The 22,781-nt window shown below is 42.8% G+C and overlaps 1 protein-coding gene across 1 annotated transcript in view; it reads right to left on the bottom strand.

Annotated features, from left to right (window-relative positions):
• The window catches only part of Dock2 (dedicator of cytokinesis 2), a 408,709-nt gene that overhangs the window by 282,841 nt on the left and 103,087 nt on the right, over positions 1 to 22,781 (bottom strand). Inside the window, exons 23-24 of the mRNA XM_048436014.3 lie at positions 16,585 to 16,693; positions 6,850 to 6,920 (exon numbers count right to left, since the gene is read on the bottom strand). Of these exons, the coding sequence (XP_048291971.1) occupies positions 6,850 to 6,920; positions 16,585 to 16,693 (180 nt within the window). The remainder of the gene's footprint in view (positions 1 to 6,849; positions 6,921 to 16,584; positions 16,694 to 22,781) is intronic.

Here is a 22,781-nt window from a genome sequence, read left to right as displayed (position 1 = left end):
TGAATTTTTTTTTTTTACAAAGTCTGACACATTACTTTGAGGCAGGACCAAGGTCCTCCCCCCTATATATAGGCTGAGCAAGGTATCCCTTCAAAAAGAATGAGCTTCAAAATGCCAGTTCAAGCACTAGGGATAAATCCTGGCCTCACAGACTACCCAAGCCACACAACTGTCACCCACATTCAATGGACCTAGTTCGGTCCTATGCAGATTCCCTCACTATCAGTTCAGAATCAGTGAGCTCTCACTAGCTCAGGTCAGCTGTTTCTGTGGGCATCACCATCATGGTCATGACCCCTTTGCTCATATTATTGCTCCTCCCTCTCTTGAACTGGTCTCCAGAAGTTCAGCCCAATGCTTAGCTGTGGATCTCTGTATCTGCTTCCATCAGTTTCTGGATGAAGGTTCTATGATGACAATTAAGGTAGTCATCAATCTGATTACAGGGGAAGGCTGGTTCAAGCACCCTGTCTACTGTTGCTTAGGATCTTAGTTGGCATCATTTTTATGAATTCCTGAGAAATTCCCTGGTGCCATGTTTCTTGCCAGCTCCATAATGGCTCCCTCAATTAAGATAGCTCTTTCCTTGTTCTCCCTCTCTGCTCTTCCCCCATTGCAACCATCCTGTTCCCTCATGTTCTCCTCCTCCCATTCTGCCCTCCCTTTACCCCTCCCAATTTTCTCAGGAGTTCTTGTCTAATTCTTCTTCCTAGGGGGTTCCATTTTTGTCTGTCTTGGGGGGGCTCTCCTTGTTACCTAGCTTCCCTGGGGTTGTGGATTTTACAGGCTCATTATCCTTTACCTTATGTCTAACATCCACTTATGAGTGAGTACATACTATGTTTGTCTTTCTGTGTCTGGGTTACCACATTCAGGATGGCTTTTTCTAGTTCCATCCCTTTGCATGCAAATTTCAAGATGTCATTGTTTTTTTTTTACCATTGAGTAGTACTCCATTGTGTAAATGTACCACATTTTTCTTTATCCATTCTTCAGTTGAGGAGCACCAAGGTTGTTTCCAGGTTCTGGATATTACAAATAATGCTACTATGAACACAGTTGAGTCAATGTCCTTGTGGTATGAACATGTATCTTTTGGGTATATGCCCAAGGGTGGTATTGTTGGGTCTTGAGGTAGATTGATTCACAATTTTCTGAAAAACTGCCATACAGATTTCCAAAGTGGCTATACAAGTTTGCACTCCCATTAGCAATGGAGGAGTGTTCCCCTTACTCCTTATCTTCTCCAGCATAAGCTATCATTGGTGGTTTTGATCTTAGCCATTATAACAGGTATAAGATGGCATCTCAGAGTTGTTTTGATTTGTATTTCTCTGATGGTTAAGGATGTTGAGCAATTCCTTAACTGTCTCTTAGCCATTTGTAGTTCTTCTGTTGAGAATTCTGTTTAGTTCTATATGCCATTTTTATTGGATTATTGAGTATTTTGATGTCTAGTTTCTAGAGTTCTTTTGTATATTTTGGAGATCAATCCTCTGTCCAATGCAGGGTAAGTGAAGATATTTTCCCATTCTGTAGGCAACTGTTTTGTCTTGTTGACTGTGTTCTTTGCCTTACAAAAGCTTCTCATTTTCTGGAGGTCCCATTTATTAATTGTTGATCTCAGTGTCTGTGCTACTGGGGTTATATTTAGGAAGTGATCTCCTGTGCCCATGCATTCAAAGCTACTTCACCCTTTCTCTTCAGTGAGGTTCAATGTGACTGCATTTATGTTGAGGTCTTTGATCCATTTGGACTTGAGTTTTGTGCATGGGATAGATATGGATCTATTTGTATTCTTCTATATGATGACATCCAGTTATGTGAACACACACTATTTGTTGAAGATATTTTCTTTTTTCCATTTTATAATTTTAGCTTCTTTGTAAAAATTCAGGTATTCACAGATGTGTGGATTAATATCAGGGTCTTCAGTTTGATTCCACTGGTCCACATGTCTGTTTTTATGACAATCTCAAGCTGTTTTTATTACTATAGCTCTAGAGTAGAGCTTGAAGTCAGGGATGGTGATACTTCTGGAGGCTCCTTTCTTGTACATGAATGTTTTGGCTATCCTGAGTTTTTTATTTTTTCATATGAAGTTGAGCATTATTCTTTCAAGATCTGTAAAGAATTGTGTTGAGATTTTGATGAGGATTGCATTAAATCTATAGATTGCTTTTGGTAAGATTGCCATTTTTATTATGTTGATTCTTCGTATCCAAGAGCATGGGAGATCTCTTTATTTTCTGATATCTTTTTCAATTTTTTTCTTCAAAGACTTAAAGTTCTTTTCATATAAGTATTTCAATTTTTTGGATAGTGTTACCCCAAGATATTTTATGTTATTTGTGGCTATTGTAAAGGGTGATGTTTCTCTGAATTCTTTCTCAATCCTTTTGCCATCTGTATATAGGAGGGCTACTGATTTCTTTGAGTCGATCTCATATCCTGCCACAGTACTGAAGGTGTTTACCAGTTGTAGAAGTTCCCTGGTAGAATTTGGGTGGTCATTTATGTAAACTATCATATCATCTGCAAAAAGTAAAAGTTTGACTTCTTCCTTTCTAATTTGTATCCCCTAGATTTTTTTGTTGTTGTTGTCTTATTGTTCTAGCTAGAACGTCAAGTTCTATACTGAATAGATATGGAGAGATTGGACAGTCTTGTCTTGTTCCTGATTTTAATGGAATCACATTTGAGGTTCTCTCCATTTAATTTGATTTTGGCTGTCAGTTTTCTGTATATCGCTTTTATCACACTTAGATACATTCCTTGTATCCCTGATCTCTCCAAGACCTTTATCTTGAAAGGATGTTAGATTTTGTCAAAGGCTTTATTAGAATCTAATCAGTTTAATTATATGGTAGATTACATTGACAGATTTTCATATGTTGAACCATCCCTGAATCTCTGGAATGAAGCTGACTTGATCATAGCGGATGACTTTTTGATGTGTTCTTGGATTCGGTTTGCCAGGATTTATTTAGCATTTTTGCATAAATGTTTGTGAGGGAGATTGGTCAGTAATTGTCTTTCTTAGTTGAGTCTTTATGTGATTCGGTTATCAGGGTAACTATAGTCTGGTTAAAAAAAAAGATTTTGGCAACATTTCTTCTGTTTCTATTGTGTAAAACAGTTTCAGGAGTATAGGTACCAGCTCTTCTTTGAAGTTCTGGTAGAAGTCAGCACTGAAACCATCTGGCCCTGGACTTTTTTTGTTGGGAGATTTTGATGACTTCTTTTGTTTCTTTAGGGGTTATAGGTCTATCTAAATTGTCTATTGGTTCTTGATTTAGTTTTGGTATGTGGTACCTATCCAGAAAATTGTTCATTTCTTTTAGATTTTCTAATTTTGTGGAGTACAGGTTTTCAAGGCATGACCTAATGATTCTTTGTATTTCCTCCGTGTCTGTTGTTATCTCCCTCTTTTCATTTCTGATTTTGTTAATTTGAATATTCTCTCTTTCTTCTGGTTAGTCTGGATAAGGTTTGTCTATCTTGTTGCTTTTCTCGAAGAACCAGCTCTTTGTTTCATTGTTCTCTTTGTTTTTATCTTATTCATTTCAGCCCTCAATTTGATTATTTCCTGTCATCTACTCCTCCTAGGTGAGTCTGTTTCTTTTTGCTCTAGAGTTTTCAGGTGTACTGCTAAGTCACTAGTGTGAAATTTCTCCACTTCCTTATGTAGGCACTTAGTGCTATAAATTTTCCTCTTAGCACTGCTTTCATAGTGTCCCATAGGTTTGGGTATGTTGTGCATTCATTTTCGTTGAATTCTAGGAAGTCTTAAATTCTTTATTTCTTCCTTGACCCAGGTGTGAGTCAGTTGAGCATTGTTCAGTTTCCATGAGTTTGTAGGCTTTCTGCAATTAGTGTTATTGTCAAATTCTAGCCTTAAGCCGTGGTGATCCAATAAGATACAGATTTCCCCCCCCCCCAATTTTTTGGTATCTGTTGAGTTTTGCTTTGTGACTACATGTGTGATCAATTTTAGAGAAGGTTCCATGAGATGCTGAGAAGAAGGTGTATTATTTTGTATTTGGGTGACATGTTCTATAGATGTCTATTAAGTCCATTCGAGTCATGACATCTGTTAGTTCTCTTATTTCTGTTAAGTTTCTGTCTGGCAGACCTGCCCATTGGTAAGACTGGGGAATTGACATTTCCTACTATTAGTGTGTGGGGTTTGATGTGCAATTTAGGCTTTTTTCTTTTAACAGATGTGAGTGCTCTTCTATTTGAGACATAGGGGTTCAGAATGGAGACTATCTTGATGGATTTTTCCTGTGATGAGTATTAAGTGTCCTTCTCTATCTCTTTTGATTGATTTTAGTTTGAAGTCTATTTTGTTAGATATTAGGTTATCTATACCTTCTTGTTTCTCAGGTCCATTTGATTGGAAAATCTTTCCCCAACCTTTTACTCTGAGATAATGTCTGTTTTTGAGGTTGAGGTGTGTTTCTTGTATGCAGCAGATGGATAGATCCTGTTTTCGTATCTGTTACCTGTGTCTTTTTATAGGGGAGTTGAGTCCACTGCCTTTAAGAAATATTAATGACCTGTGATTCTTTATTCCTGTTATTTTTTGGTGGTAGTGTTTGTGTGTTTCCCTTTTTGATGGTTTGTTGGTGTGAGGTGTGGAGATTATCTGTTGCCTATGTTTTTGTGTGTGCAACTAACTTCCTTGGGTTGGAGTTGGTTCCTTCTAGTACTTTCCATAAGGCTGGATTTGTGGATAGGTATGTCCTCAGTTTGTGTTTTCTCAATGGACTCTATTTCATTTTTCAAGTATTGAACTGTTTAAACTGTTTGATTCACCTGTTTGATTTGTGGGGGTTTTGTGGGGGGCTTCTTGCCTTTCTTTAAGAGATTTATTGATTTCATCCAAGCTTTTGTCTTTTCCTCCATTTCTTTTAGGAAATTTTTCATTTCCTCTTTAAGGGTTTCTATCATCTTCATAAAGTTGTATTTAAGGTCTATTTCTTCTGCGTCTTCTGGGTTAGGATGTTCAGGTCTTCCTGTTGTAGAACCACTAAGTTCTGGTGGTGCCATATTGCTCTTTATGTTATTGAATGTGTTTTTACACTGTTGTCTGTCTATCTTTTCCTCCAGTGGGTCCAGGTGGGGCCTGGGCTTCAGGGGGTTCATCTTCCTCCATTTGGATGCAGTCGGGACCTGTGGTTTAGGTGGTCATTCTTCTTCCAGGTACAGACAGGTCTCTGACTCTAGTTGGTGCTGATATGGTTCTGGGGCTCCTTCAGGTGTAGGCAGAGGGAGCATTCTGGGCCAAGACTCCATTGGTCACCCTTGCAGTGGGAGAATGGTTACACATGAGGGGAGGCTGCTCCAGAGTCCCTGGTGTTTGGTGGGTGGGAGTTGGGCATGGAATGTGCCTCCCAGTGCTAGGGCCTGAAAGAGTAGGGTCCTTCAACTGGGAACTCAGATACTCACCTCTCCAGGAGCAGTCTGTGCCAAGGCTTTAGGGGTCACAGATGCCCTTTTTTTTTAAATTGTATCATTTTTATGAGAAGTACTTCAACCAACAGGCTACATTGCTAAACCATTTTATTTTAAAATGTCTGATACCTAGTAACCCTTTGTAGTAAATCTCAAAATCAAAAGGGGGTCCTTGGTATTTTTCAGAAGGCTATGAAAACATTGTGGGGTTGGAACTATCAAAGAACACCAGAAAGGAGATATCTTTATCTAACTAGAAATTTAACATTACCTCCTCCACCTATAGCTCTTATCTGCTCACGGTAGTCACTCACCCCTAATATCAGTACAAAATTTACATAGTGTGCAATGGGAGTATGCAAAGAAGTGGAATATAATGAACCAGACTTGGTGACTATTGGATTGACACAGACTAGTGAAGGTAAGTATATAACATCAAACAAATGAATCAATACAAACACAATAGATGGGATGCATGCAGAGAGTTTCAGACAATCGTGGCAAGGGATAGAAGAGGAAAGCAGGGAGTGGGAGGAGTTTCATTTATTGCTAATAGGCAGAGGCAGTTTTCCTGTATAGATTAACACTTAAAGCCTTAGGATGAGGAGCTGCACTGCACAGAAAGGGAAAATTTAAAAAAAATGATTAAAAAAAAACCATCAAACAAACAAACAACAAAAACCTACTGGACCTGTCCTAGCCAAGGCCTGAATACAGTTCAAAGAACAGCACCTATGCTAATAATTTCTAAGGCTCCAATATTTGTTACAATAATGGCAGTAAACTGCAGGAAGAACATGCAGGAATGCTTCTATATCTGAACGTGCTTCCATGTAAAAGGAGTTTTGTTTGTGTTGTATCATCTGTTATCCTCTCTGAGAATTTCGGTGGATTTAAGGGAAGGTAACAGCTACAGGTCAGCCTCAGATGTCCCATTCCCACAGCAAAATCTCATTAAAAATCAATTGTTCACCCATGACATGAATGGGGCTAAAAAGGAAAGAAACAGAATGAAGCAAAGAACAGAATGAAACCAGTCTCCACGATCTCTTTCCCTTTTGAAGTTATGGGGTTTACCAGGCAAATGTCGGGACCTAAAGCAAACAACCCATAGGGCCATGTGCTGTGAAATGTTCTGCCTCAAACAAACCTGCATGCTCAATTCACATTCTTTATCTTCAGAGAAGGAGGATGTTTTCATTACATGCTGGTTATCATCGAAGCCTGCGTAATGAAACCAAAACTTCTCACCCTAAGGCCCCTGAGCAAGGTTCCCCACAGTGTTCCCTCCTAGATCTGAAGCTGAGAGTTTGCATTGAGGGCCCTGCTTTTCTTTTCAATCTCTGGTGTGACTGCCGAGCTGGGGGAGAGAACATCACAAGCTCTCACCTGAGCAACTTGGCATCAAAGACTGTTTCCACGTCGTGAAGGACAGACGGGATGTATTTCAAAGCCGCCACCTGGGTGGAACATGAAATAAACATGAGTGATATCCACATCCCACACCTCTGTGCTGTTGAGTGAGACACTTGGTGACATGAGGCAGATCAGAGAATGACCCTGCATCCCGGACTCTTCAATAATCACGCAAGGCACCAGGGGCTGTGCACTCCTTTGTGCACACAAGAGAACTCACAGGCAAGGAAGACGGCTCATCCAGTAAACAAGCTCCTACACACGTATAAGGAGCCAAGTTCAGGTCCCCAACATCCATGCCAAAGGCTTAGCTCTACCCTGGCTCTGAGAACCTGGAAAGCAGGAGATGCCAGAACCTCAATGTCTAATCTACCAGTGAGCTCTCATTGAGATCCTTTGTTCTAGTGATAAAGCACTGGCCAGAAACGACTTACAGGGTTGATTTCATCATGCCAGTTGTGGTGTACCATTGAAGCAGAAGCCACATATAGACGAGGCTTGTTGGCTCGTTCGCAGACTCATGGTTAGCTGACTTTCTTACATAGTCCAGGACCACCCACCCAGGGAATGGTATTGCCAACAGTGGACTGGGCCCTACTGTTATGTAAGCTAACAATAGAGCCTGCCCACAGACCAATCTGATCTGGGCAATTCCTCAATTAAGACTTCCCTTCTCCACTGACTCTCAGTGTGTCAAGCCCACAGTTAAAGCTAACTAGAATGAACCCTGTCACAAAAATAAGGTGAAGGGCAAAAGAGGAAGCCACTGATGTCAACACCTGACCTCCACAAATGCTCTTGCACATGCACACACACGTGAACACACATACACACACACACACAGGGAAATCACAACGTAAAAACGCAGAAACGTGAGTAAAATGTTGGAAGCACCTTGGGTCTCTGATTGGATTCTGGCTCCACACCTCCTTAGCCATGTAACTTTGGACAAAGACATCTTTATTGTCTCAATTTCTATATGTTTGTGAGGCATCAAAGCTGGGCATAAAGCATATTTAGGGTGCTTAATAATGGACACCTCTCTTACAAGGTGCTGGGCTTGAACTGATTTGCTGGTGGCTAGGGTGATTTGAATGGAGTTATGTGTATTTTCTCTCTGTAGTCGCTATAGTGGACAGGAAACAGTTCACATGTTAATAATAATATGTTTTGACCCAGGGGCTGGGCTAAGAAAACTGGACAGGAAGATGGATGTTCTTTTCTTCTCTTTATCCAGTGGTATGAACCACGTCCCAACCCCTGGAAGGAATACAGTTTGCTTAGCAGTGGGCAATCTAAAATTTCAGCAGGAGCCATAAGTCATATAGAGGGAGCATAATGAGTAAGGGGCTAGTGGAAGGGTGTGTTTTTATTTCCCCTGTGCTCTACTTGATACCAAAATACGTCATCCTTCTGCAATCACTCTAGAATAAACATAGCGATGATTACTTTCTTCAAGAATATCTTGGGATGGGAAAAGTGGTTGAGTAGGTACACCGCCATGCCTGATGGCCTGCGTTCCATTCCCTGGGTCTACACAGTGTAAGGTGAGAACCGACATGCACAAGTTGTCCTCTGACACGCACACTTCAACCAAGGCATGTGCACGCACGTGCACACAAGCACACACAAATAAAAATATGATTTAAAAAGCTTACCCCTAGATATATGCTAATGAGCTTCTTCAATAATGACTGACTTTTCTGAGAATTTATATTGGGGCAAATACTGTGCTGAACACTGCAAATATATTATCTTAATCACAGCCCTACAGGAGTTATGGGGTTTTCAAAGACAAGGAAACCTGATAGCAACAAGATTCAGCAACTTGCTGCAGGTTACTATGGAGTCAGGGTTTAGACTCAGGCAGCTACTCCGAGAGGCACTTCTGTGACCTCTGAATACTATAGCCACTTTACTCACACAACAGCCCCACTCCAGCCCTTCATCCTTTTCTCCCTGATTATAATTTCTAAAAGCCGGTACTACATTTTAGTTGTATAAGAAAATCACACAAAATAAGGGTGAAAATTGCCTCTCAAATTCCCATCTTCATCTTAGCTCCAGTCTCTATGCCCCAGAAGAAAACAGTTAACATCACAGTGAGTTTTATTCTGCTCTTCTTGAACAGATATGAACACATATATACATGTGTGTATGTATGCATATATATTTCTACTAGATCCTTAGCATGCTGTCTCTTAAAGCACATTCTCCTAATTTCTGACCCCCCCATTCACAAAGCTCAGTGGGTACACCATGCTTCCTTCACCTTACCATGCTCGCAGACTAGGCTATCTCCATTTTCCTAATTATAAAAACAACACTAAGGAGACAGTTAATATTTGAAAAACTGTACACAACCCTATAAGGATTCCTATAGAGCAGGTTGCTTGAAGACAAATTATTTCATCAAACTTCATGTGCATATAAATTTTAGATCTTGCCAAATGATCTTGAAAGAGGCAGTAAGCAATTTCTCTTTACTGCTTCTCTATTTCCCCAAGTCCTTGCTCACACTGAATATGTGATCTTCGCAATTTTTGTCAATGTGATGAACAACTCGACACCGTAATTTTGAAAGTCTTTGGTTACCAGCACTGTCAGCCATATTTTCTATACTTAATAAATACCTGTATTAATTAACCTTCTGGTTCACATCTTTTCTCCTATTCTTTTAGGTGATCCTTTTTCTTACTTGATTACAGAATTCCCAATGCATCAACATTAGCCTTTTTACAGTAACACGTTTTGCTGGAGTTTTCTCTGTCTTTTCCTGTTGTCTGATAAGTATATTTTAGCTTTGTTTATCATATCTTTTATTGCACAGAGACATTCTAAATTTGCTTGTTGTCATGCATGTGTTAGATGCTGTTCTTTAAATTTATTAAATGTGCAGTCTAGAAATCACTCTTTCTTTCAACTCTAGATCCTAAGAGGAAGCAGCCAATGTTTTAATCTATGCCTCCATGGGCACTCATACCCAACAAGATGGTGTAAGGTGTTCTAGAGATGGGAAGTTTGTAATCAAGCCCTTTCAAGAAACAGTGGTGAAAACAATTATAAACTGGGGAGATTTTTTTGCTGTTGTTTTTAACAACTACAGAGCTTTCTAGGGCTTTAATGTGCTCTGAGTCAACATGAAATCTAGGCAGTCACAGGTACACAGGACATTACAACCTAGTTGGTCAAGGACCATCTTGATCAGGAAGTACCAAGCAGATGTAGGAAAATTCAATGTCCTCAGGACACAGCATGCAAGACGTAGGTGTGATGGGGATCACACAGTGTGCTGGAAGTGATGAGCTGCTCTTACTCAATTGTTATGATGCTGTGTTGGCAAATGGGACTTGACTGTAGGTCACATTCTCTCAGAGTATAAAGAGACCCTCAAACCAGGGCTATAACCCAAGAAACACTTGTCTAAGCACATCAAGAAAACAGTTCCTTTGTTCACTATTAGGTCAAAGAACACAGAACCCACAGAAACCTGGCTATATATCCCATCTCCCCATCTGGCCCCTGCATTAGATTGGGTCCATTTCACATGCCCAAGTGTCAGCATCATCAGGTGGGGCAAAGGAGGATGATGTCATTTAAAGCACATCATTATGATGCTCAGCATACCTGCCCCGCTAAGGTCCATCAAATCTCCTATGTACTGCCCTCATTTCCCAGTGTCTAGTTGCAATACAATGTGACTTATCACGGTTAAGACGCAAAACTCTCAGCAAGTTGAGGAAAGCCAGAATGAGAGTGTCTACGGTAGAACTCTGGCTTTGGGGAGCTAGGCCTCACTTCATATCTGTGAAGACATTCAACAGTGTCTGCATCTTTGGGAGTTGACATAAACCCAACTATCTCTACACAGGCACTCTCTCAGGAATAGCAAGGTTTACCTGAAGGAGCCCACCTCCTGATCTCCCAACCCTGGGCTGGTAAGAAATTCAGGCAGATAGTGTAGCTGCCACCTCTGATTCAGAGGATGCTTGTTAACACAGTGGGAAGGTAGCAAAGCTCATCTGGTCCAGACAGCCCCACTGAGAAAAGGCAAGCACGCAGTTCTCTTGTCCGGTGAGAAGAGACGACTTGAGAAATTGGCCAGAGCTACTGTGCTGGTTTGAAAGAAAATGGCCCCCAAAGGGAGTGGCACTAATGGGAGGTGTGGCCTTGTTGGAGTAGGTGTGGTCTTGTTGGAGGAAGTGTGTCACTGTGGAGGCGGGCTTTGAGATTTCATCTAAGCTCAAGATACCACCCAGTGTCTCAGTTTACTCCTATTGCCTTCTGATCAAGATGAAGTCATCGCCATGTTTGCCTGCACGCTGCCATGCTCCCTGCCATGATGACAATGGGCTAAACTTTTGAAACTGTAAGCCACCGACTCAATTAAATGTTTTACTTTATAAGAGTTACCGTGTTCATGGTGTCCCTTCACAGTAATAGAAATCCTAACTAAGACAGCTACTGTCCAACCTAGCACTAATCACAAGAGCCCCGTCTATAGTCTTCCTTTGAAATATCTGAGCTGACTACAGCAGCTGACTACTATCACCAACAACTCCTAGAAAGAAACAGGCCAGTCACATAAATTATGTGACTCTAATCTATTGGAGACCTCTACCCGTTGCATGTCTGAGGCCTGGGAACTGGAAACAGATTGGCTTTGTAGATAGGCTAGCCACCCAGGTAACTTACTGCTGCTGCCCTGACATCTACTGTTACACATCAAATGTTATTGTAGAGTTTTTACTTCCATTCCGTAGTATATGTTCCTATATTGTAACATTATTTTAAATATACATGCACACATAGATATGGTACCGATGTATTCATGTAATAGATGTAGAAACCATTACTGGAAAGTTCCTAGGTACCAAATACCTTACATGAAATATCTTGTTTGATTTAATAACTATTCTGAGCAGAAGAACACTGTCATCCCAATTTATCAGTGAGGAAATTGTGGTACATAGTTGTTAAAAAAAAATTGACAGAAGTCATATAATTTCAAGTCAGGATGTGTCCCAAACAGCCCAGCTGACTCTTAACCAGCATGCTCTCCTATTGCCCTCCAAGCTGAATGAAAGGCCTCTGTCTTGGCAAACTAGGGCGTTTCTGTAGGGTATAGAAGGATGATTTAGGAAAGAAATGGATTAAAACTATCTATTTTGTCCTTTTTCTATTTTAAACAGAAGTATACCTTTACTGGCATTTCCTTAAGTCAAGGACCCTCCCCACCACCTACATATGCAGTCAAAAGAATAGACAGTGGGAAAACTTTAACCAGATCAGTAAGTAATCTCATGGAAACAATTGAATTTCATTCCTTCCTCTGTCAAAGACCAGATACAGCCCTTGAGAAGAGACCTGTACCCAGCCCCAACACAATGCTTGTCTGTCTCAGACACAGGAAGATGCTGGAAATTGGTACTTTCTAGAGCAGTGCTTCTCATCCTTCCTAATGCTGAGACCCTCTAATACGGTTTCTCATTGTAGCGACTCCCAACCATAAAATTATTTTTGTTATATTTCATAACTGTAACTTTGCTACTCTTATGAATTTGTAATGTAAATATCTGATATATGGGATATTTGATATGCAACCCCAAAAGGAGTCAAGACCCACAGAACCACTGGCCTAGATCAAAAGATTTGGATCTTCAATGGATCTAGTCTACACTACATTGATGGTGACTGAGAAATCAAACTCAGCTTCGCTGCAGCTTTCCTTCAGATCCGAGAACAAGTATCTCATGGCTGTGGTTAAGTTACCCAGCCTCCCCGAGTCTCCCTTTCCGCACCTTCAAAGCCGAGATAGAATATTTACGTTACAAGGTGTTGCAAAGATCAAAGGAACTAACAATATCTGTAAAATTTCTACTTAATACCATGGCATATACTAAGTGATGAAACACAAAAGAAACAAGAGACCAAAGACAAAAGGAAGACAGGAGCCTGTTTTTACCGTGTCGTTCATTCTACCAATAGGTGTTTGAGCATTTACTGTTGCCAGCTGCCGGTGAGTGCCCCCACCTTTCTGGGCACTCCAACAGCTGTCAGCATGAATGCCAGAAAGACGTGCAAGAGAGCACGGCATTGCAAACCAGCTACTGACTTCATTCTGCTGGTACCATCACAATGGGCGTTATGCAGTATCGTGAGAGCAGAGGAAAAGGTGACAATTGCCTGCTCAGTCATTGCCATGTTCCCTTCACTCGGCGCAGCTACATGTAGATCATGCGTGTGGACTGGTGAGCCTGTCAATCTGCCCTCAGTGTCATCAACCCTTAAGACACAGCTTGTGCACACCGAGACTTCTGAACACGTGACCTGTTAATGAAAACGCTCAGAAGACTTTGGCCTAAATCATTCCCGTGGTACAGAGAAGAACATTGGCTTCGGAGTCAGGAGGCCTTGATGGCATTAAATACTAGCTCACCCGCCTACCACTTTGGGCAGGTCTAATTTGGGGCGAACTTATTAATTTATAAGCCTCTGTGAACACTGGGGACCATGGTTCCCTGCAGATTTCTGATTAGATTAATAACACTGTATGTGAAGAACCCAGCTCTACACCCGGCGTGTATTAGGTACTCAAGCCCTGGAAGGCATTTCCTTTGTTTTTCTTGTTCTTCTTTTTTTTCTATTCTGAACAACTGGCTTTAACGTCACGGTTTTGAGTGAGTTGTTGCCATGCCAACAAAGAATAAAGAAAACCACAGAAAATACCTCAGAAAGCCAGATGAGCCTTCAGAACAGAAAACAACTTGCTTAGGCCCCAATACTCACAATGGACAAAGCCAAGATTTGAACTAGACCCTCTCCACTTATAACTAAGGCAATCTTGAACAAGGGAGTCTGCCCTAAGCGGCTACCTAGGTGCAAGTTTTCCGTTTGGAGCAGAAACGTGAATGATGAGCTTTCTCATACAGACTTGCCTGTGGGCCAATAGGAGAGAAGCAATTCCTCAACTGAGATTCCCTGTGCCTAGAGAACTCTATGTCAAGGTGACCAAAGCTAGCCAGCACAATGACTATCAATTATTTGCTAAATTAATTTAATTGCTAGAGGATGTAACAAGCCTGCATTTCGTGTTTTCCACAGATTACTTCCTTTAACCCTACAAAAAAATCCTCGCAGCGCGGTTTGACTTCTTATTTTACAAAAGGAAAAACCGAGGCCGAGAAAACGAGGTGATATGCTTAACACTGAAGGGAACGTGCCCATGTGTGGAAGACTGACTTCCCACTAAGGCTTCTCAGTGTCAGAGTCACAGCACACCCTTGTACTGTGAAGGCCATAGGCTGTAGAAGATTCCTTGTGTAGGGTTTGCCAGCATGATCTTGACCTCCCGCCTGTGTTTAGCCCATTCCTCACTCCGTAAAACAGACTTACATTGTCTTCCCGTGGTACTCCTCTTAATATTTGAGATGACTCTAAATCCCTCCTAATAACTTTACAGGAGCCATATAAATAGCAGGAACGTACCTTTGACTTCATGCAAATCCCTAAAGCTAAATTTGGCCATTGGAGCAAATTTTAAAATGAGATAAAGCCCCATTTGCATGGTGCAGGGGTGGAAGTCTTGAGAAGAAACCAGCATAATCAGGAAGAGTAAGGCTTTTCTAACAGTTTGCCCAGACAATAAGAACCGGACTCAAATGACTTATGCACAAACCGTAGCAATCACATTAGTTTCACACGGTTGTACCGCATTTTATAATCTGTTCTTTGGCAGAGATTGCTTCTTGCATCCTCCTCAAAGAGTGCAGTGTTCTATATGAAGAATCCGAGGCTGAGAAGTTGCACGGTCTACATAATAAATAGTCCATAGAATCCAAGAAGAACATTCCCCTTAACCCAGTCTCCTGATAGATAGATGCTCACTCTCCACTCGTTGCTCCCTGACTACATCATTTCTTTCCTCTTCCTTCTTTCCCTACCCTACTCTTTTCTTTTCTCCCCCCCACAAAATACCTGCAGTTCATCACAGGGAATCGGGTGTAAAAACTGGAAAAAAATAGCTCTAGGATGGCCTCCTTCTCTGTCTTCAAGGGACCTCTTCCTGTTTGGGCCTCGGCTCCATTCTACTGTCCTCCAGAGGGCTTTCTCTCTCTGCTCATCTCCGCTTGAAGATTCTCCCATGGGAACTGGTCACTCTTGCCCCTCACTGGTGACCCTACCCCTCCTGCTGCTCCTACCACTGTGCAGCCTCTGGATGATACAGGCCAGGTGGGAGCCAGGCCCACTCACGCCACATTTCAGGCTATCCCTGCTCCAGCTGTCTATTTTGTCACAGTAAAGTTTTAGGAATATAGAAACTACGTTTTTAAAGCAGCAAGGGGGACTATTGGGAAGGCACTTTTAAAAGCTGGCAAAGGGAAAAGGGAGGTGAAAACTGTGGAGTCAGTGGTCCTAGCTAACTCCAAGGACATCGTATCTATGGCGGGCACTGAATGAATAGCGTCAAGCATGGCTGAATGCAATTGTTGGAGCTTTGCTTTAAAAGCTGGGCAAGAAGCTCCCACTTGCCGGAAATGAAGATTCAAGGAAGGCTGTCACCTGGCTAGACTGCAGCTCCCACACTGATGTTGTGCATTCGTTCATCTCACCACCTTTTATTCAGTACCCACATCAGGACCCTCGGAAGTGCCAAGGATATAATGATGCATGACTCGGGGACCTCTCTAACCTTCACAGGTTCTCGATTTTCATTAATTCCAAAGAAACCAATAGGTCAGTGATTCCCAAACTTTGCTTCATGCTAAAATCTCCTAGGGAGTTTTCTAACCATCACCTACCCCATTATCCTAGCCACATTCTGTACCAACTAAATAAGAAAACCCAATGATAATAATTAGGCATCTAAAATTATTAATGGCCTTATGTGCAAAGTTTGGTACTCAAGATACCAGCAGCAAATGCCCCCCGGGCAGAAGTTACTTCCGTCTCATCACTTCCTACTCCCTGAATGCTCCTTTATTAATAATTCCAGCCAGCGATGAGGTGATTCTGGGCAGGCATCATGGACATTTAAATTAGCAGCTAAAAGGATAATGTACATTTTGTTTGTTTTTTTTTAGAAGCGATCTGCATTAACTCACTGATTCAGATAAATGTGTTTGGGTTTTCTATTCAGAAAATATTAGGCCAGCCTCCACCCCAACTCCAGTCCTTGGGAGTTAAGGCTATAAAACTTCAATCACAATTTGCTAATTTTTTTCCCAACACAGAGAGAGCTTCCAAGGTTTGTATACTACACAGGTTTGTATAGTGTGTGGGTGAGTACCAGGAACCTCTATTAGGTGACCCATCCTCTACCTTAGCCATTGAGGAGACTCTTTAATCCCAAGAGGATACCTGAGTTGATGGTGATGAGAACTAAAAGCAGATTATTGGTGCCCCAGTGAAACAGACCACCACACTTTCAGCCTCACCATTGGAAGAAGCCAGTTTTAGCTTCTTTTTCTCTAGACAGCAAAAGCTTCAGAATTATTTCAAAGGGAAATACTGACACATTCATAGGAAACAAGTGATACATCGATTTCCTCTCATCAGCGAAGTCCCTAGTCCTCACAATCCTAAAAGCACGTTGCTGGTTCAACCCTTCAACTGACAACAGACAAAAGCAAACAGCTTTTGAGCATGTGGTCAACACTGGGTGGTCAAGGGCAAACACAGAAGCATCTTTCTGTCGCGTGAACCAACCTGCAGAAGGATGGTGGTTTTATATTGGCTTTTCATCAGGTTGTTGATGGATTCAAAGAGCCGTCTCATAGATTCTTCAAACTCCATCTGTTCTTTGCCTTCATAAAGCCTGTAAGAAGACACATCTGGGTCATTCTCAAGCCAGTTGGCCAGACATCTGAAAGTGTGCACCAGCCCGAACCTTCCTTTCCAATGTGGGAGATGAGGGCTGTGGGGAGAGTGAGGAGCTGATGCTGTAGCAGACACAGAGAGGAGCCTCAGGTGCTCCATGCTAACAGGCACCTTTGGACCCACAGAGTGTTATAAACCTGCCCCTCTTCCGTCTTCTTTTTCCTTTGAAAAACCACAAAGAAAGGAATGCCAAGATGTAGACCTTGGGTTTTCAGTCTTTTGGAAACCCTAGGGAAAAAACATTTTCAAGTGTGCTGTCCTTTCTACTTAGCCACCACTTGCTGGTCACTTGAACTCCCACAGCCCGTCCTGGGTTCATGGTCAATGCTCTCCTGTCCCCTCAATTCAGAAGAACACTTATTACCTATTTCAAAACTGCATTCCTCTGATTATAAAGATCCTTTGTTGTCATTCTAAAAGCTAATGTTAACATAACAGAAAAATATAATTTACAAAACATACCCTCATTCACCTAACCAAGGAGATCAACTTCTATGAGCATGGTGGTGTTTGTCCTTCCAAGGACTCGGGTCCTCTCCTAATATAAACATGGGCTGCTGCCTGGAAGCCATTCCCTCACAGAGCCTGAGCCTCTACCCAAAGCCCCGCTCAGCCCACGGCTTCTCCAAACAAGCTTTTATCAGCAAGCATGCAATATCCACAGCCTAATCTGTGGCATCCAGTGTGAAGCGCACACAAGAGCACTCTTGTCCTCGGCTCAGATAAAGAGTGCCTCTCCTGTCACAGCCCACACGTCAGGAACCAGCCTGAGCCTGTTCTGGTAAAGGTGCTTTCCTGAGATAAAGCACTGACACACTTAAATGGGTTTGTTTGTTCCCCTTCCCCAATAGGCCAGCCAATCGCAGCCACTTCACTACTGTCTCCTCTGTGAGATCTCCACCTGCTCCTCACCTTCTTCTTTCTACCTTCCTCTGGCTCTCTGCCTCAGCTTGCCACCTCTCTCTCTCTCTCTCTCTCTCTCTCTCTCTCTCTCTCTCTCTCTCTCTCTCTTTGGGTCTGGGTCTTGTCTGTCCTCCCCTCTGCCCCCTTTTCTGTTCTCCTGTCTTCATCCCTCTGTCTTTCTTCCTTACTTCCTCCCCTACTGGCCCATCTCTTACTCTTTCCCCTGCTAATAGATGTCTGGAAAGCATCAATCTATCAATGTGGCTCTTTCCAGTTTGATGGATTCAAAGAGCCGTCTCATAGATTCTTCAAACTCCATCTGTTCTTTGCCTTCATAAAGCCTGTAAGAAGACACATCTGGGTCATTCTCAAGCCAGTTGACCAGACATCTGAAAGTGTGTACCAGCCCGAACCTTCCTTTCCAATGTGTGTTTCCAGTTTGTGGCATTGAGTTTGTCCACTCCCTCCCAGATTCATTAAACCTACTGATTGGCTGCCCAGGATTTCTGCGCGGATGTCTTCTCTCTGAATAAGGCATCCTGCCCTGTGTATTTGGATGAATGATGGAAGTGGTTTGGAATAGGCCCTCTTCATGAACCCACCTGCTCCACTCACAAAGATGGTGTCCAGCCACAGTTTTTCTGCTAGATGACCTGCCCATCCTCCCTCTACCCTCTATGACTGAGAGGTCACATCAACATCCCCCCCCAACCTGTGGGATTTGGCATTTTTATTTAAAAGGAAAACATTATAAGTGGTCTTATTGGGGCTGGAGAGACAACTCAGTGGTTAAGAGCACTTGCTGCTCTTGCGGAGGACTTAAATTCAGTTCCCAGCAATCACAATTAAAGAAAAAAATAAAACAAATCCATCTGAAAGTTCAGTTCCAGGTGATCTGACATCTTCTCCTGATCCCTGGTGACGCTGCACACCTGTGGTATACTAACATACATGCATGCAGAATCCTCATACACATAACATAAAAATAACTCTGTTCCTAAATGGGTTTTGTTGAGCCATCTTAACAGCAGGACTGCAGGGTTTGGAATGCTTACAATCTCCCCGGAGAGATCCTGGGGACCATCCTGGGTCCTGGTTGCACTACATCTCCGTAAATCTATCTGAGTTTTGTGAGCTGTACAACTGCCTGTGGGATAAACTTCCTTCTTTGCATAGACTGGCCCCAGCTCCTTTTGTCTCAACTTCTCTGTGGTCAGACCTTCATAGAGTACAGCCTTTTCTTATAGCTCCCTGGGCATGAATTCAAAGTCAAGAATTGTTGGGAAGTCTAGTAAGCTGTTAGTTCATGCCCCAACCGAGCCAATGAAGAGACAGGAGACCAGGGTGGGGAAGTGACTCAGAATCACTGTCTTCTAAATATTCTTTCACCAAGATGGGAAGGACAAGAGACTTGTACAGCAAACCGAGGACTTGCCCCTGATCACTGCCTTTGTAGGGCACTGGATTTAGTTTCTACCTGCAGGAGATGCATTTTGCTCTAGATCACAGGGGGTACACAGAGAGTGAACCAGGACTCAGCACCGTTCTCCTATGCTCTAAAAGGGACTCTAAAAGGGAAAGGCAGGTGATGCTAATCCCACAAAACATAGACTTGGGGTCGCTGCCTCAGTGCGAATCCAGCCTGCTTCTTTTACATATGTCTAAGTTCGGTGTCTCTGTACCACACTCAAGCCAAGGATAGAAATAGGTACTGCGCCTGCCTGGCTTCCACGGAGGATAGAGAGTGATACACATCAATTCAGACAACAGCTGGGATGGGTGACCTTGCAAAAGGTGAGAAGAAAAGAGGAATCTACTTCCTGGAAATGACTTTATGGTGGTCATATTCTTTCATGTACTCCCCCCCACCAAAACCCTGCTTTTCTGAACTCTGATTCCCCTTGTTAATAAATGGAAGATATAATGCTCATTCAAAGTTTTTTTTTCTAAAATAGTTTTGCTTATTTTCATTTTATGCATATGAGTGTTTTGCCTTCCTGTATGTCCACGCACTTCTTGTGTACCTGGTACCCATGGGGGCCAGAAGAGAGCATCAGCTCTCCTAGAGCTGGAGTTACAGACTGTTATGAGCCATCATGTAGGTGTTGGGAATTAAACCTGGGTTATCCACAAAATCACCCAGGGCTCTTAACCTCTGAGCCAGTCCCACAAGTTATTTAGAGGACAAAAAAAATGAGTTTTGGTTACTTAATATTTTAGCTGTCACTTAATAAGTGCTTAACTGAACACCAGCAATTATTGTTGCTCGCTGAACAGAGGTGTGCTCATGTTGGCAAGCTCTGATTTGAGTATAAGTAAGCAAATAGAATATTCCAAGTAACTAGGGACAAAGGAAAAAAAACAGGCATTTTAGACTATATGGAAGAGTTAACTGTGGGGGGGGGCATTAGGTGTGGGCGTTCCCTGGGAAGTCCAAGGGGAAAACTAAAGCCTCGTCTAGCTTACAGGCCTTAACCATAGCCTTGAAGTCAAGGGCATGGCAGATGGACCCTCCACATCGTTTCTAGTCCTTTCTCTATGTCTTGGATTTGTAAAGAAAATGTTTCTTTTTTTTCTGGCCTAGAACATTAGACAATTGCTTCGGGAACCAGCTGAGTCTGCCAGGGAACAAATTATTGAAGGGCCCTGAGGCCCTGACCACAAGGAAAACTAGAGCAGCCCGGGAGGCAGGGCGTGCAGGTGTACCAGCGCAACCACAGCCAGCACTGCGGCTGCAGGGGCTTGTGTAACTAGCGCAGCATGCTGGGAGACACTGCACAGCTGAGCACTCATTAAATGCAACAGGGCCCCATATGGTGTGCACAGTGCCTGGCACCACCTCTTCCACGGGAAGCCTCAGATGCCAAGTCCTGAACAGCAGCCCAGGGGAGGGGGGCCTCAACAAAGCAGCCTTAGTCTGGGAAAAGACAAAGGAAGAGGGTCCCTTTCTATCTATACCTCAACCAGTTTCAGATGCCCTGGCTAAACCATCTCCAACAGGCACCTCCCCGACAGCTTTCAGACTCTCTGCGGGAATAGAGATTCTTAGACAAGACTTCTGGGGTCCCAAACCCAATTCCATCACTTATGTGGTGGTCGCATTGGCTCTGGCTCTGTTTTCTTAACTAGTGAAATACTACTCCATAAGGTTGTTCAAAAACCAAATATAAATGGTCTGCCCCTTGGCCCAAAGTGGGGTGAGGAAGAGGTGCTTTCAATTCAGAATGTTTCCTGACATTTCTGCATCTAAATCTAGATGGGAAAGTTGTTTACCACCCATCTATACATTAAACACAAAAAGGTGAAGGTAATTGTATACACTGCTTCAAATGATTCTACCCAGAAAATGATGTTTCTTGGTATGGAATCTTCTACTTGTGAAGTTAGGTTGGCACTACGAAAATTTTGGATTTTGGAGCATGAGATTTCAGATGTTAGGATAAAGGATATACCCACCGTGCCCCACATGTGAAGCCACCAGCAGCCAAGAACATAGCCAGCAGCTGGTAAATACTAGCTATCACTACAACTCCGCCTGTTTCTCTTCTGGATCCATCATATTCGGCTTCCTGAGACTAACAGGGGAAGATGTCAGCATCTCCATAAAAGCTGCCCCTCACTGAGCGTATGCCACATGCAGGCACTGCACTGGAGACTAACGGGGAAAAGACCTAACACAGAAAAGAGCGCCATGTCGATCACTGACCACCGTACCCTGAGAAGGAGCAGATACCAGTGCTGTCGCTCAGTATCCGCACAACCCAGGCACTGGCCTGGGCTTCTCCTTCAGACTGGCTCATTTGACAGGGCCTGTCAGTACCTAGATCTCATGTGGGAGAAAAGAAAGGTTTAAGGAGGTATGACACTCTGAAGGCGCTTGAACTCTGGATGGTGCTGTCACCTCCCTGGTAGTTCCCCTCTGCCTTGTGTCCACACCTCCTATGCTACCACCCCACCCTCCAGTGCCTGTCTGTCCCACCTCCTCCCCTCCTTGACAACACCAAAAATGAACCCCAAAGTTTAGTTCTCTGCCCAGCACCGTTCCTGCCTCTCACCCTGTCACATTTTTGCTTTAATTTTTTTCTTGGCAAGACACACACCTTACACTTCGCAGGAGTCCAGGAAAAAGATTAAATTAATTGAAAGCTTTTTAAATGAAAATAAATCTATATTTATTTTCTATCGAGCCAGGAAAAGTCACCCAAACAGTGAGAGCCACTACATCATTTTGTTATCTTGCCTACAAGGGCAGGATACTTTTGTGCAGCAAGATAGACACTGTGCACTCAATGAATGTTTAAGAGAAGCTACTTCCTTACAGTGAATTCCCCATGTTGACTGATATACATTCAATCCACCATTCATTCCCAGCGACACAGCACCTAAGACGGTCCTGTCAGGAAGCTCAGCTTCCATGATCACTTCTATGCTTGCTTTCTCCACCAGGATAGAAGCCCCGGGACAGATACTAAAGCATTTTGTGTCATAAGAGTCTCATCTCCAGCATCTCCTGGACTATTAAGAGCAAGTTAGAGACAAATGATAGGTCACAGAGTAAACCAATCTTGCCGCCTGATTGTGAGTCTGCGGATAACGTCTCGGTACATCAGAACTGCGCTGCATCCTTCTCACTTCAAGAGGAGCCCACCAAGCTCCCAAGCACGATCTAAGAGTTCTCTTTGGCTAAACAGCCTGCATTAATATCTCTAATATGAAGTAACTACGGCTACAAGAAATTGCTACTTACTAAGCATTTCCTAGGCATTTTGTGGTTTTGATGATTTCGATCCACATGGCAACCCTATGATATACTTGCTATGACCATTACGTGAAAAGGACATAGATGCTCAGCTATGTTTCACTCAGTAATACATGACACAACCATCGCTGGTTCCTCTGAGTGTCCCTGGGTCCACGTTTCACCCCTTTATGCACTAGATAATGTCACCACTAAGAAACAGAGCCTGACAGTGGCCAGCATAGGAGCGAGAGCAGGTGGGTGCGTGGGGGTGCATCACTTGCCCCGGGGGTGGCTTTGGGGGACTGACGAAGGCAGCTGGAGAAATGGTTCCGGCCCTTTTCTAGTTAAATCTAAGGTAGCCCAGCTGTGCTCCTGCATCCGA

The sequence above is a fragment of the Myodes glareolus genome, chromosome 9, assembly GCF_982192425.1.
Source record: "Myodes glareolus chromosome 9, mMyoGla1.1, whole genome shotgun sequence".
Classification (NCBI taxonomy): domain Eukaryota; kingdom Metazoa; phylum Chordata; class Mammalia; order Rodentia; family Cricetidae; genus Myodes; species Myodes glareolus.
Note: the sequence above shows the minus strand (reverse complement) of the source record. Positions and strands in the feature narration are given on the sequence as shown.